Source organism: Varanus komodoensis, unplaced genomic scaffold (assembly GCF_004798865.1).
Source record: "Varanus komodoensis strain SLA01 unplaced genomic scaffold, ASM479886v1 scaffold13_3, whole genome shotgun sequence".
NCBI classification, from domain to species: domain Eukaryota; kingdom Metazoa; phylum Chordata; class Lepidosauria; order Squamata; family Varanidae; genus Varanus; species Varanus komodoensis.
Window position 1 is genome coordinate 9,055,657 of NW_025335409.1, and position 13,369 is coordinate 9,069,025.

Sequence of the window (13,369 nt, forward strand, 5' to 3'; positions counted from 1 at the left end):
TTTTTTCTGACTAAACAGATAGAAGATTGCATCGTAACTGAAGTCCCATTTATTCCAGTGACTCTACTCTATGTATGACAAAACTGGACTTAATTCTTTTCTCCCAGTATCAACTCCATGGCATGTTTGTGCTTCAGATACCATTAACATATAGAATACAAACAACTCTTGCTGCAAGCAGGGCCTTTAGAGCTGTAGTCCTCAGACTACTGAATTTCTTCCTAACAAAGCTGAAAAATTGTTCCTCAGTGTTATTTTAAGGAAAGGTTGTATAATCATCTTTTTGTGTGATGTTTGGCTCTTTCCCTCCCACCTCTGAGGATACATCTGGGTGATTTTGTAGCTGATGAATAAATCCATGGAGCCAACAAGATCAGTAAACTAAGTCATTCTCAAATGTCATTCTGTTTTTGTTTTAATTGTGAAGACCTTTTAAAGATTCCAGCCTGCATTATATTAATTGCTGTCTTGTGGGCCTTCCATCATTAGAAGGTCTTTAAGATAATTTAATGTTATTTGGTTATGATTTTTAAAAATACATATGCTTTAAGGTCTTTAACTTTTTATGGCTAAGTAACATATAAATGTCTTAGGAAAGCACGCAAACAAAGGTTTCTCCATAAAAGTTGGCTATATTTTACAATATAGTTTGGGAATGGTTATATCTGGTACATGATTTCATCTATGGGGAAATCCCACTGTGATACATTTGCCCACACCATACTGCAAAATAGGTCAGGAAAAATAATGATAAAGTAACAGACTTCTCTCATACACAAGTGGATACTTGAATCAGCTCTCAGTCTTATATTGAAATCCTATATATTTCTACTCCAAAACAGGCCCCTCTGAATTCATTGTGTCCTGAGTCTAGGATTGCCACCTTAATAGTCACATCCCTAAGAAAGGCTATCCTTGGATTGTATTGAGAAATAGAAAATACAATAAATTTAATAAGAAATTAAGAAAGCAAGCAAGTCTGTCTTGGGATTCCTTGCCAATTTTTCCTAACCATCTCTTGGCTGTGCAAACATCTCAGAGCAACTTCAGTGCCTGACAGCTGCAGAAAAGCTGTACCTGGAACTAAGGTGAGTAGGATGGAACAAACTTTGGCCAAACACACCCTGCCTTGCCAAAGTTAATGAGAACCTTCTAAAAAGAAGTGAATTGTAATTTAGTAATAGAGATTGCCTCTTAAACATGAATAAAAAGGCTACCACACTAAAATACATTACTGAAATAATCTCAGGCTCAAACATTTCGTGTAACACATTGACATTAAATTGTCCAAAGTGTAATTTTCCTTTAAAATCCAATACATGACTGGAATGCTGACCCATTTCAGTGTATTCCCCAGAGGTGATCATAATTTGGATTCTATGACCCTCAATAAATCAAAAATAGAATACTGGCCATTCAGAAAATCTCCAGAGGGATGTATATTATTGTAAGAACAACAATGTATGTCCATGGTTGAGGGGAGGACACTGTAAAGAGCTAAAAATACCCATTTCAGACCACACTGCTGTTTCAACAGATCCAAATGAAAGTAACTCCAAGTCTGAGACTGCTTCATTAATACATTCTTTGGGGTGGGTGGGTTGTGAGTGACACGGGAGTGTTACAATGGCACGGCAGATGGGCATACTCATATAGTGTGGGATCAGGGATTAGCCTCATTTTCCCTAAATTGGAGATCAGCTCTTGCCATTTCAGTGTCAGCTATTAAATAGAAAGATTCTTGGACTTTTAAGTTCTGTACTTACTCCTGATTTTCTTTTGCCACTTCATTTCATTATACAGATCCTCAGCCTGCTGGAAGAAGTCATTCACTTTGCTTCCTTGTTCATCTCTCTCAGTAGTATTGAACACACGATACTTGGATTCGTGTGTGAGGAATTCACAGATATTTGGCACAGGGAAGACTATTTGTTCCATAGTTCTATCACGACGAACAATCTGCAAATACAAGTTTCTCAACTCAGATGAATACAAGTTTTGAATATCATATCTAAACTGCTGCTTCTGGCTTACATAAGTGGGAGGAAAGGGACAAAAAGGATGAAAGAAAGATCCAACTAAATTCTATCCATCTTCCAGACAAGCTACAGCAATGTAATTTGGCACAATTACAATTTGTCTATAAGAAACAAGAGCAAGATGTTGCTTAATTTTGAGGGGTGGGGTAGGAGAACAAAGGGATTGCTGTTCTTTGACAGATATTTAGCAAGCTTCATGCTGCAGCATTTTCAACTGCAATTGTTGTGATTCTTGGAAAAGAGAATGGACTTGCCCTCCAAAATTCCAAGCACATTTCTAAAGGATGATAGAAATGTTTAGGATGCAGCATAGGGCAGGCTTTTCCAACCTGGTGCCTTCCAGATGTGTTGCGTTACAAGTCCCATAATTTCTGGCCTACATGACCAATGGCAGTCACCAACAATACCTTTTGCTAAGAAATAGCTTCCCAGTCTAAGTTTGAATATTTTCAGCCAGGAGAGCCACACATCCTTCTAAATTATAGGAGTGGAACCTACACATACATACGCTGAGTTATGCTATATAATGTTCAGGGATGGAAATGAGCCAGAGGCTTCCACAGGGCCCAACATATGGCCCAGATCTATAAAATTGGACAGTCAAATTAACTTTGGTTAAAACTGTAAAACTGTAAAACTGTAACTCCAAATAATCCCTTTAATTAATTCTTTAAACCAGAGATTTTGAAGCTCTGATTTATTTAAAAACCATGCTGTCTGATATGATAGTTCTTTTTCCTAATGCCAGATATGTGGACATTTGCTATGGTCATGCAATGGTAACGGAAAGACCTGCCTATGATTAGAGTCCTTCTTTGATTTATTCTTTACATGCTCCAAGACTGAGCCTTCATGCACTGGGGCTCAAATTGTATTTGCCCATGAACTTTAAAATGTGGGCTAATATCTGTATTTGGCACCCAGAATTCAACTTTGCACTGAAAGGACATATATATTATTATGCAGGATGAAGTCTTTTGCCACTAAATTTATTTGTTTACTTGCTGGGACCACAATTTCCCTACAATTAGCATTCAGAACCTGAGCAAAGCGTCTCAGCATCCGGCCATCCAAATACTTAATCAAGAAGAGTGTGACAGTCCAGGTTCTACACTGTCAACACCTGAAATTCAAGAGGTTTGACAAATGGCATTAGTTTGAGCCTAAATTGGTATGCAACATCAACAGTTAAAACAACTTGGGTAAATACTGAAACCTTCTATACTGATGAAAATATTTCAGGCTTGACCATTTGATAAATCTGCTGAATGATTTGACAGTTTTCTTTATGAGTGAAACTGTGAGGAAACTTAAAACACACACACACACACCTTGAATAATATGTGGAAGGACAGTTGAGGTTCACTTAAGAAACGATTTGTGGATCAGGCTTAACTTACAGATTGCTGTCAGGAGCTGAGATTCCTACTTTGGACAAGCACCAGCCACATTCTGTTTTCTTTACAACCATTTTTATTGCCTTTAATACAAGACACTCAGACTGCATCTCTCAGCATGCACAGGGTGGTTTGTTGAACCCAATCTAATGATTACTTCCGAGAACTCTTCTTATGAACATGCCTGAGCTCTGACCCTGTGGAAGGGGCTCTCCAAAGGTGGACCCACCTCCATTCTGTAAACTGCTCATCCAGCTGGGTGCCTGCCTCTGCTGGCACCTTGCCAATACCTTCAGCTCAGAGGAAGGGACTAGTCTGCATCTGGGAGCAACTTGTGCCCTGCAGCCCCTTCCACTGACTGCATGTCCATTCCATTCCCAAGATCTGCCTGGCGTGGCAAAGCCTCTGCCCTTGAGCTAATCACCTCCTCCTCTTCTCCCTGTTGTATCCCAGGACCTTGAGCCAAATCCTCCTCTCCAAACTCACTGAGACATTCTTTATCACTCAAATCTGTGCCTGGGATGCAGCTGGTATTCCATGGGAACACTTGCCCCAGCCCACCATCCCTCTTGCACCCAACAGTTGGCAGTTCCACATTCCCAAATTAAATCATCTGTAGAAAGTTCTATCTATCTTTGTAACTAGTTTATCTCTAAAACCAGGAAGGCGAATCTTTCACCCAGTTCAACACTATGAGAAGTACTGTTCTTCAGATTAAAAAAGTAAGAATGAGTCTTCTATGCAATGGAAAGTAAAATGTCTAGTCTACAAAAGTTTTCTTTTCAGCAAACGATCCTTTACCTCAATCTGGGCTGTGTGATTGGCATAGTACTTCAAAGCATCATCTCCTTCTTCTGGATCAGACCCGGGCTTCAGCATGTGCTGCAATATTTTATTGTGACGAGCCAACTAGAAATAAAAGTGTAGGTAATTAATCAACTATGTAATTAATTCCTTCCCAGTATAATTTCTGATTATTTTCTACTTCCACTTCACACACACACGCTCTTTCCTTGTTCTCAAACAGTTAGGCACTGTTACATTAATATTAACAAAAATGGACACTGGAAAGGAACAACATAAGTGCTTCATTTTAAAGAGAAAGCCTGTTACAAATAAGTAAATCTTCAGTTAGATTTATTGATGCCTACTTTGATAGTCAACATACATATTGTGAATAACTTCAGTTTCACTTAATATATTACCCCGAAGGATTCAATAGGAACTTGTTATACCTAGCCTTCACTTGACTACTCTCAAAATTGGCATGCCTACAATATCATTTCCTTTCCTACAGACCACCAGACCACCCATATTCAAAATGGCTTGTATTCCCTTGTGCTGCCATGACAACACATCTCATGAAACACCACTATGATAGCACTGTGCCACTCCACATGCAGTGCAATATCATGAGATCCCAAAACATGCTAGGAGGTGAGAATGTCTTCATATAATGTTAGCAGAGGAGTTAATAAAGTGTGGCCGATAACCCCCATTTTATGCCTTTCAACAAACCTGTTGCAATTAAAAACTGCTGCTGCCTGCTCTTTCCATTTGTGCAGCAAACAGGGAGAAGGTGCTACACCTGCCACGGGGTACAAGAAAGCTTTATCAGAGGAGGACTTATTGTTCTGAGGAAACCCCATTTATTTATTTATTTATTTGTTTGTTTGTTTATTTAAAACTTTTTAAGACCGTCCCTTACCATGGTCTTGGGATGGTTTAACAATAAGACAAAATAGAATAAAACACAGCATCCTAGTCAAAATTTTAACCAATCAATCATAAAAAACATATTAAACCTTAAAACATTGGGAAAATAAAAAGGGTTTAGCTTGGCTCCAAAAAGAACGAAGTGAGGGTGCCAGGTGAACCTCTTTGGGGAGCGTATTCCACAATCAGGGCACCACCACAGAGAACACCCTTCTCCAGGTAGTTATTCTCCTAATCTCCTTCAAGGAGGGCTCCCTGAGTAGGGCCTCTGCCTCAAATCTTAAGGGATGGGCAGGCACGCTTGATATTGAGTCCAGCTGTGGCCCTCTCTTTTGCTCAAAGCTTCTGACCCCATTCTCTCTTCTCCACAGCTCTTAAGATCCCATGAGTCTTGTTTTACTATGCACTTGACAAACTAACCTCTAAATCAGGGGTCCTCACACTTTTTGAATAGGGGGCCAGTTGAAAGGTGCCAGGGATGGGGGCAGGCTGCCAAGGTGGTGCGGGCAGGGGGCACGGGCTGGGCGGGGGGGGGGCACATGCACATGCAGAAAGGCAGGGGCATGTGTGTGCAGAGATCATTTTCTCCCAACAAGTCCAAAATGATCTCCTTGCAGCTTGCTCACAAGGAGATCGTTTTGGACTTGCTCGGAGAAAAAGATCTCCCAGCAAGGCTCCGGCTTGCTCACAAGGAGAATCTTTTCTCCGAGCGAGTCCAAAACGATCTCCCCATCGCTCAGAGAAAAGGATCTCCTGGCAAGGCGCCGGCTTGCTCATAAGGAGATCTTTTTCTCTGAGAGAGTGAGTCCAAAACTTTCTCCTTGTGAGCAAGCCGGCACCTCGCCATGTGCACACACGCGTGGCAAGCTATGGCGGGCTAGATCAATGGGCATGGCGGGCTGGATCCAGCCCGTGGGCCGTAGTTTGAGGACCCATGCTCTAAATGCTTTGTTTCTTCTGGACATTTTTTTCTAGGGCTCCTCTTCTGGAATTTTGGCAAGAGGTTTCCCAGACCAAGCCCATGCTTTGTTGGAAACTGTGTAACTGGAACCCTAGAGGACAGGGCTAGAATGGGACCTAAGTGGGCTGAAAGGGCCAAATCCACTTTCCAGTGGTGGGTGGAGCATCCAAGAAAAAGCAGCTTTTTCAGAGGCAAAAGGAGTTGAACCAAAAGTACAATCGCCTCCCCACCAGCATAAAATAATTTAAAGCTTTTACTGTATAAACAGAGGAATTTCAAGCTTTTAGAATGGGAAAAAACTGCAGAAAAGGCAGGAAACCACTAAACAGGTGTTGGTTGCAGGAAAAGGGATAGGAACAGGGAACTGGGGCATGATGTTCTGGGGAGCTGGATTTTCAACCCGTTATTTAAAAGTTTGTAAGTTGTCTGGTTTTTGTTTTAAAGAAAGGAAAGGAAGGAAAAGTAAGGGAATGGGAAGATTCATTTAACCAAGCACTTCCAGCCAGACTGCCTCTAATAACAGTTACAATGATCACTCCCCATGTTCCAATCAAAATGGAATAGCACTTTCTATTATATGTACAGTAACTTCCTTTCCAACAGCTAGCATGGCTTTATAATGTTACACCTTACCACACAGCAAACAATTTGTTAACAAACACTAAGAACAGCAGGACTTAAATCACTGAGCAACAGGGGACTCTGGAATGAAATATTCAGAGGTTTAATTAGGCTGATTATGTTCTCTGCAGCAACTCAAAGAGCCCAGAAAGCACTAATCTTTCTCTGGCAAACAGAGGCACGGATTAGGCCACTGGAAACCAAGACTCTCTTTTGGTTTGTTTCTTTTGTATAATTTCACATGGCTCAGACCAGATTTGCTCTGCAATCTCTGTCTTTGATACTTAAAGTGAGAATATGGCCTCGCCTTTCCTGCCCCAGCCTGGGGAGTTGGTCTCCCCAGTCACTGGCCTTCTTTCTGGACCTGCCACCCAGCATGAGCACTAGATACATCAAGACCTGGGTCTGTAGTGCAGGGGCCGACCAAAATATCTTGCTGCTTGAATCAAAGAACAAGATGGTGCCTCCTCTCCTCCCATGTACAAAAGCAAAACAGACTGGCAGTTGAGTGTTCCTTAGACCTAGTGATGGAACAGGGATCCACTGTACCTGAGGCAGCAGGCTAGCCTGCTAGGAATCTTGGACATATTTCATGGCACATACAGCTGGGCCTTCCTTCACTTTGCTGCTGCTCCACAGCATATGCTGGCCAAGGCAATTGCCCCACTTTGCCTCATGGGGCCAGGCTATCTGAGGGAGTACCGTTCTCCATATATACCTTCCTGATTGCTGCCCTCCTCTGTGTTCCTCCTCTGAGTTGAAGTGAGGGGGAGATGGCAAGGAGGAGGGCATTCTCTTGCATTGTACTCCAGTTATGGAATTTGATTTTGCAAGAAACTGGGCTGGTGTTGACAGTGCATTCTTTCAGATGCCAGCTGAGGACCTTTTGGCTCTGCACTTACTTTGAAGGGTGAATCTGTTGGGCTTGATTTTAAATATAGTTGCTGCTACCATTTTAATTGTACCTTTACGGTTTTTAAATTTTAGTTGTGAATTATGTTGTATTAATGGATAATTGCTTTACATCTTCTCTCCATTTATTATTATTTGTTTTTATTACTATTAATTTTATTGATGCTATTGTTTTATTATTAAATTTTACTCTGATTGTATGTAAACTGCCCAGAGAGTCTATGGTTAATTGGGCAACATATATATCAAATAAATAAATAAATGAAGGTAGGACTAGCCATACTGCAAGGAATATTAAAATGGTGATATGGGGAATGACAGGTGAAGATTTAGCCTGTACGTATCCATCCAGCTTTAGCCAAAGAAGAGAGCAGCAAGAATGCAGAACAGCTCACAGCATCAACAGGTTAGAGCATGGGTCCTCAAAGTACGGCCCAGGGGCTGGATCCGGCCTGCCATGCCCATTCAGACCCGCCGCACGCATGCGCGTGTGCCCACTGCTGCCAACCTCACCCAGCGTGCAGGGAGGCAGTGGTTTGTTTGCTTGGAGAAAATGATCACCAAGTGAGCAAGCCGCTGCCTTGTGCACCCGCCTCGCAGTGTGCACCCGCCTCGCCTCACCTTGCCTCACCATGCGACCCGCTCCCGCCTCAGCGTGCACCACCGGCTCCATTTTTCCGGCTGACGCCCAGCACTGGCACATTTCAACCAGCCCCCTGGTGGAAAAGTTTGGGGACCCCTGGGAACATCACCTAGTATTTTAGGTGATGTTCCCAGACCCCTATATAAGTTGCCAAGTCAGTCTGATTCACTGGTCTGAGCAATGAGGCCTGTGCTGTTGAATTCAGATAGCCTTTGTTGCCTTCTCCCGCACTCTATGCTCTGTTGCCCAAGATCCGCATCTGACAACATGTAACCTTGATTTACTTTGACTTCTTTTTAAAAAATTACTTGTTAATGTGTCCTTATTTCTCCAGATATTGGGTGCAGTTTTTATTTATTTTATCATTGTGTTTGTAATCAGGTTTTCCACCTATTTGTGTCTATGATTGTTTTCATTAAGTTTATTTTAACTTTGATTTTATCACTGATAGAAAAGCAGGTTATAATGCAAATAAGTAATAAATACATAATTAAAAGTATTTCTGCAACTATTGTTTTTAATGTCTCCTCTCTCTTGATCTCTGTCTCCCTCATCTGCTCCATTTTCTGTCTATCAGATATTATAATGGAACCACTGGTTTAAAAGTGTGCTTATTGTTAAAGAAACTAAACAATTGTTTGTTTCTGTTGTTATTGAAAGGCACTATAGGGACAGAAAGACCAAGGACAGTATAAAGAAAGAATATATTTACTCCCCCTTAGGTAAGATTATGAGCTGTTTGTGCATCATGATGACTCATCAGACAAAAACCCCATGAGGTGTTGAATGTTTTGATTGGGTCCATGAAATAGTACCCCATCTGTTTGGGGCATTCAACTAAATGTGCTGCAAGAACATGTTCCAATCTTCAATCAAGTTAAAGCTCACTCAGGAAAACTCTTATGCGTGATTACAAGATCATGCTTTTTCTGAGCACAGAAAAGCACCCAGACTTATAATTGTTGAACAGTCCAGGCCAAGTAAAAGAAACATATAGAATGTTTTGCAAACTGTCTGGGCCAGATTCCCTGGGCCAAAATCACCAGTGCTACCACTGAATTAAGATGTCTTCTTAGTGTGTTTCAAATGAGCAGAGGGCATCTGCTGTGGAAATAGTAAGAAGATATAGTTTCCACAATGAGAGTAGTTTATTACCCTGCACGTCCCTCAGAGCCCGCTATAAAGATGCACTGCACCATAAGGTGACTTTGGGTGAAGCTGTTTGACAGGGGGATCCATAAAAAAAGAATAGTACATTTATGGCTTTTCAATAACCTCTGGATACCAGCTATTTGGTTTACAAGTAAAAATACATTTACCACCCCATTGTTGAGAGTGAGAAAGATGGCTGCTTTGGGCCCTCATTCTCAAGGACTGCTGGCTAGACTTTGGCGGAAACAGAATAAGAATGTGAAGCAGAACTGGGGGTAGCCTGGGAATGTGAGCCAAGACAAGACTCTGAGATGAAAGAAGCAGAAACACTTACCTCAAGGCCAGAATCCCCAGGTGGGCAAAACCAGGATGTACAGTTGAAGGCAGGGGACTTGGAACAGGGGAGTTTCTCAGACTCAGGCAAGGTGAGCAGGGCAGCCCAATTAGAGGATTGGTGCATCACAGTTAGTTCAACACTATTCTCAAAAGTGATGAGATGCTAACACTCAGAGGAAGTTCCAGTAAGTGGGAAGCATCCTCTATCAAGATTCTATACCAAGAGTGAAATATATGCAGCTTACATGGTTTTTCAAGACTTTTGGGAAATGGAACTCTCACTTGGGGGGGAAAAAGTTCCCAGCCCTCATGGCTACAGGTGTAAGTTTGAAAATTGTGATACATGTGATTCAAATAGATGATCAAAGCTACTAGTGCAATTTTTCTGGGATTTCAGACAAACAGCTTCAGAGCATTGCTGCCAGCTGTGGGTCTACATCCTCCTTGGATGGGCATCCATTTTAATGCACGCCCACAACACAATTCTGGGTCTTCTGTGATGGCTCTATTTCTTTCCTAATTACACTGCTAAGAACACTAAAATATTCTGGGAAGATCATTATATGCATCCTGCCTTTCAGTTCATTACACTACTGTGCAATGGTGCGGGAGGGTGGGGTGCATTGTCATCGTGCCATTCCCTCTTAGGAAAATCTTGTTAATCCTTTTCATTTTTAGGCATGATTAAAATAGGTTTATTCTGCTAAGTTATTAAATTGGAGGGGTGTCAGTCTCTATATAATCAAACAGTATTATTGCTCTTGCTGAATTTATGCTGATGCTAGATTCAATAGTTAAGTATTTGACTTGGGCACTGATGAGTTACCTTGCTAAATGAACATACTCAGTGATGCACAAAGGATGTACAAAATGGAAATGCAAACAGATGTGCAAATGTATAAAGAAAAACTAAAGAAAAAAAGCTGAAAATATGGAAACAAAAGCAACGTAGGCTTAAAAACAACAAAAAGGCAACCTAACTCTTCACTACTTCCATATGTGCAAAATAAAAATCCACAAAAGAGAGGTGATACCCTTATGGGAGTGTATTATTTCAGCGCTACCTTGAAATAAAAATGACTTGATGGACCAGTGGAAGGAGAATCAAGGAGGAAGTAAATGTGCTTCTTTGTGGGGAGCATTCCTTACTGTAGGTGCATCTATTCCCCAGAGCACATTTGGGTTTTGCACAAGCTTTAAGTGTTAAAAACATTTATTCTTAATACCCTAATTTGGTTTAACCACCTTGTAGTTTTTGGAATATTTTGTTTTTTGAACAAAAGGATGAATATATGCAAATGTAGTCATATATACTTAGATTTTGTTCATACTGATGTTTAACTGGAACAGTGAAAACTATCCTTACCAGTAACAGCAGAGCCAGTTACAAGAGAATGCAAGAGTAAACCAGATGAAGTGCATCCTGCCAAAATTTGCATGCTCTATCACACCACAGACTATTAAGAGCTGAGAAGAGCTTTTGTGTTCAGCAATGGCATAGCTCTAAATGCCATTTGTTGCTATTGCCTTCATGCCCCGCTGGTGGACTTCCAAGATAAGTATGGCTGGCTACTATAGGAAACATGATGCTCACCTGCACTGACTCAGAATTATTTACAATGGCTCTTAAATTCTCCACCACTAGCTCTTTATCATAATATAGATTGGTCATAGAATTGTCCAGTATTTAGTAGCGTGTGTTTTAACCTGAGTTAGTTGAGCAGCACACTTTAAAAAGAAAACAAACTAAAGTTTTTTAAAAATAAAAATATAGCAGATGGAAGGTGCTTTCTTAGAAGAGGTCTCCCCTGTCTTGCTTGTACAGGAAGAGAATGCCTCTTCTGAAATAGTGCCCACTGCAAGGCATGTGTGCATCATCTGCAAACTATGCATATTTCACTGCAGAACCAGTTGTAATTCATATGCAAAAATGTACCACAGATTTGTTTGATAAATTCATTAATTAAAAGTATACTAGTTAATCAATTTTGTCTTTATGCAGGGATTCATCCTACCTTATCATGAACCTTCCTATCTTTGTAGCACTCATTCTCTAGCTGCAAAATGATAAAGCACTTTAAGTTCTCCTTCAGCAGGATGATGGTGAAGAAATAGTAGAACGGACAAAAAGTCAGGGCAACCATGCCACCCACCTGTGATGGCCCTACAGTGTAATGCAGCATCCTTCTGCATGGACATGACAGGGAGGAAATATCAGGCCAGAACAGGCCAGAAGAACTGCTGCTGCTTGTCGTAACAATAGAACCTATTTTTAAATGTAAAAATATGGGGAAGGGAGAGCCTCTGTACCCTAGTACCTCAAAATGTCTATAGCCCACCAAAGATTGTGAGCCTTCTCATCCAGTCCAAGACACCATGAACAAGCTGAAAAAGTTCCTAGTGAAACTTGATGCACAGCTCTGCTTATTATCATTATGTAGGCTATGCCTGTGCCTATGTGACAAATTAATACAAACAAAAAGTTAATGGGCCAAAACTCCATAAATGAGAAAGTGAATGCCTGCTCTGCTCTACCAGAGTCTCAATGAAGTCAACAGGATATGCAGTCCTGGACTGCACGTTTGACTCTGGGCTAAGTTATGACACTAAAGGATAATACTCTAAAGGGGGAGAGAGTCAACAAGATGTAGCGAAGGAGTTGCCAAAGATTCTGTCTGCAGTGGAACAGTACCTACGGACATTTGTTTAATCTTTGTGGGACTCATTAGTGTCAAGCCCCTACTGCATCAACCATGCTGGATCTTTAGAGCAAGCTGGAGGTAGAGTTATATACCATTTTAATGAACCACAAGGTGGGTAATACACATCTCTGTCTCCTGTTTCACTCTTAGCAATCCAAGCCAAAGTGCCTTACAATAGCTTCTGATTCTGCTGACGTTTAATTAGCTGGTGTCATTCTGACACTGTTGCCTTGTCTCATCAGGATGATAACGACAAAAACAAACATGCAGAGCATAAAAGTTCTCTGACACACACCAGTCCTGGCAAGCAATGATGTGTGTCCTCAGGGAACTACACTTCTTGCGACAGGTCCGCATTAGCTCTGTGCTTTGGTACTGCAGTTGACTGATGTACGACTCTGCTCAGAGAGAAAATGACACATTCCACGAAGCCCCACAGTAGCTTCGGTCTGGGGAACAAAATGCTACCTCTTCTGGAGTCAAGGGGCTTTTTCCCCAAAAGAATGTTTGGCAGGAGAGGTTGTACAAAAAGTTTTAATACTCCAAAATATCACCACTCCATTTTTCATGATTTATGGCACATTAAAAATTTGCAAATAAGGACACAGCACTTAATGCTTTCAGATACAGTTGAGGGACCAGCTGTGAAAATAGACTATGTGCCTTCAGATATATGAAGTTTAAACTCAAACAGGGACAAAGTGTGAAAAGTACCAACATATGGTAGCTTCAAGCTCTTACTAAACTAAACATTAGGAGAAGTATTTCACCATTTGGAATAAGGATAAAACTACTCCAAGCCAGGAAATTGATCAGCATTTGAGAAAGAGGAGTGGCCAACTGGGGAACTCTAGAGGTTGGAGTGGAACCTTAAGCAGGCTGGATTTGGC

General features: G+C 41.2%; 1 protein-coding gene across 5 annotated transcripts in view; it reads right to left on the bottom strand.

Annotated features, from left to right (window-relative positions):
* Positions 1 to 13,369, bottom strand: part of ITPR2 (inositol 1,4,5-trisphosphate receptor type 2) — a 257,101-nt gene that overhangs the window by 20,840 nt on the left and 222,892 nt on the right. For all 5 annotated transcript variants that reach the window (XM_044423128.1, XM_044423126.1, XM_044423130.1 and 2 more), the window contains 2 exons: positions 4,238 to 4,345; positions 1,767 to 1,959 (listed from right to left, as the gene is read on the bottom strand). In XM_044423128.1, the coding sequence (XP_044279063.1) occupies positions 1,767 to 1,959; positions 4,238 to 4,345 (301 nt within the window). The remainder of the gene's footprint in view (positions 1 to 1,766; positions 1,960 to 4,237; positions 4,346 to 13,369) is intronic.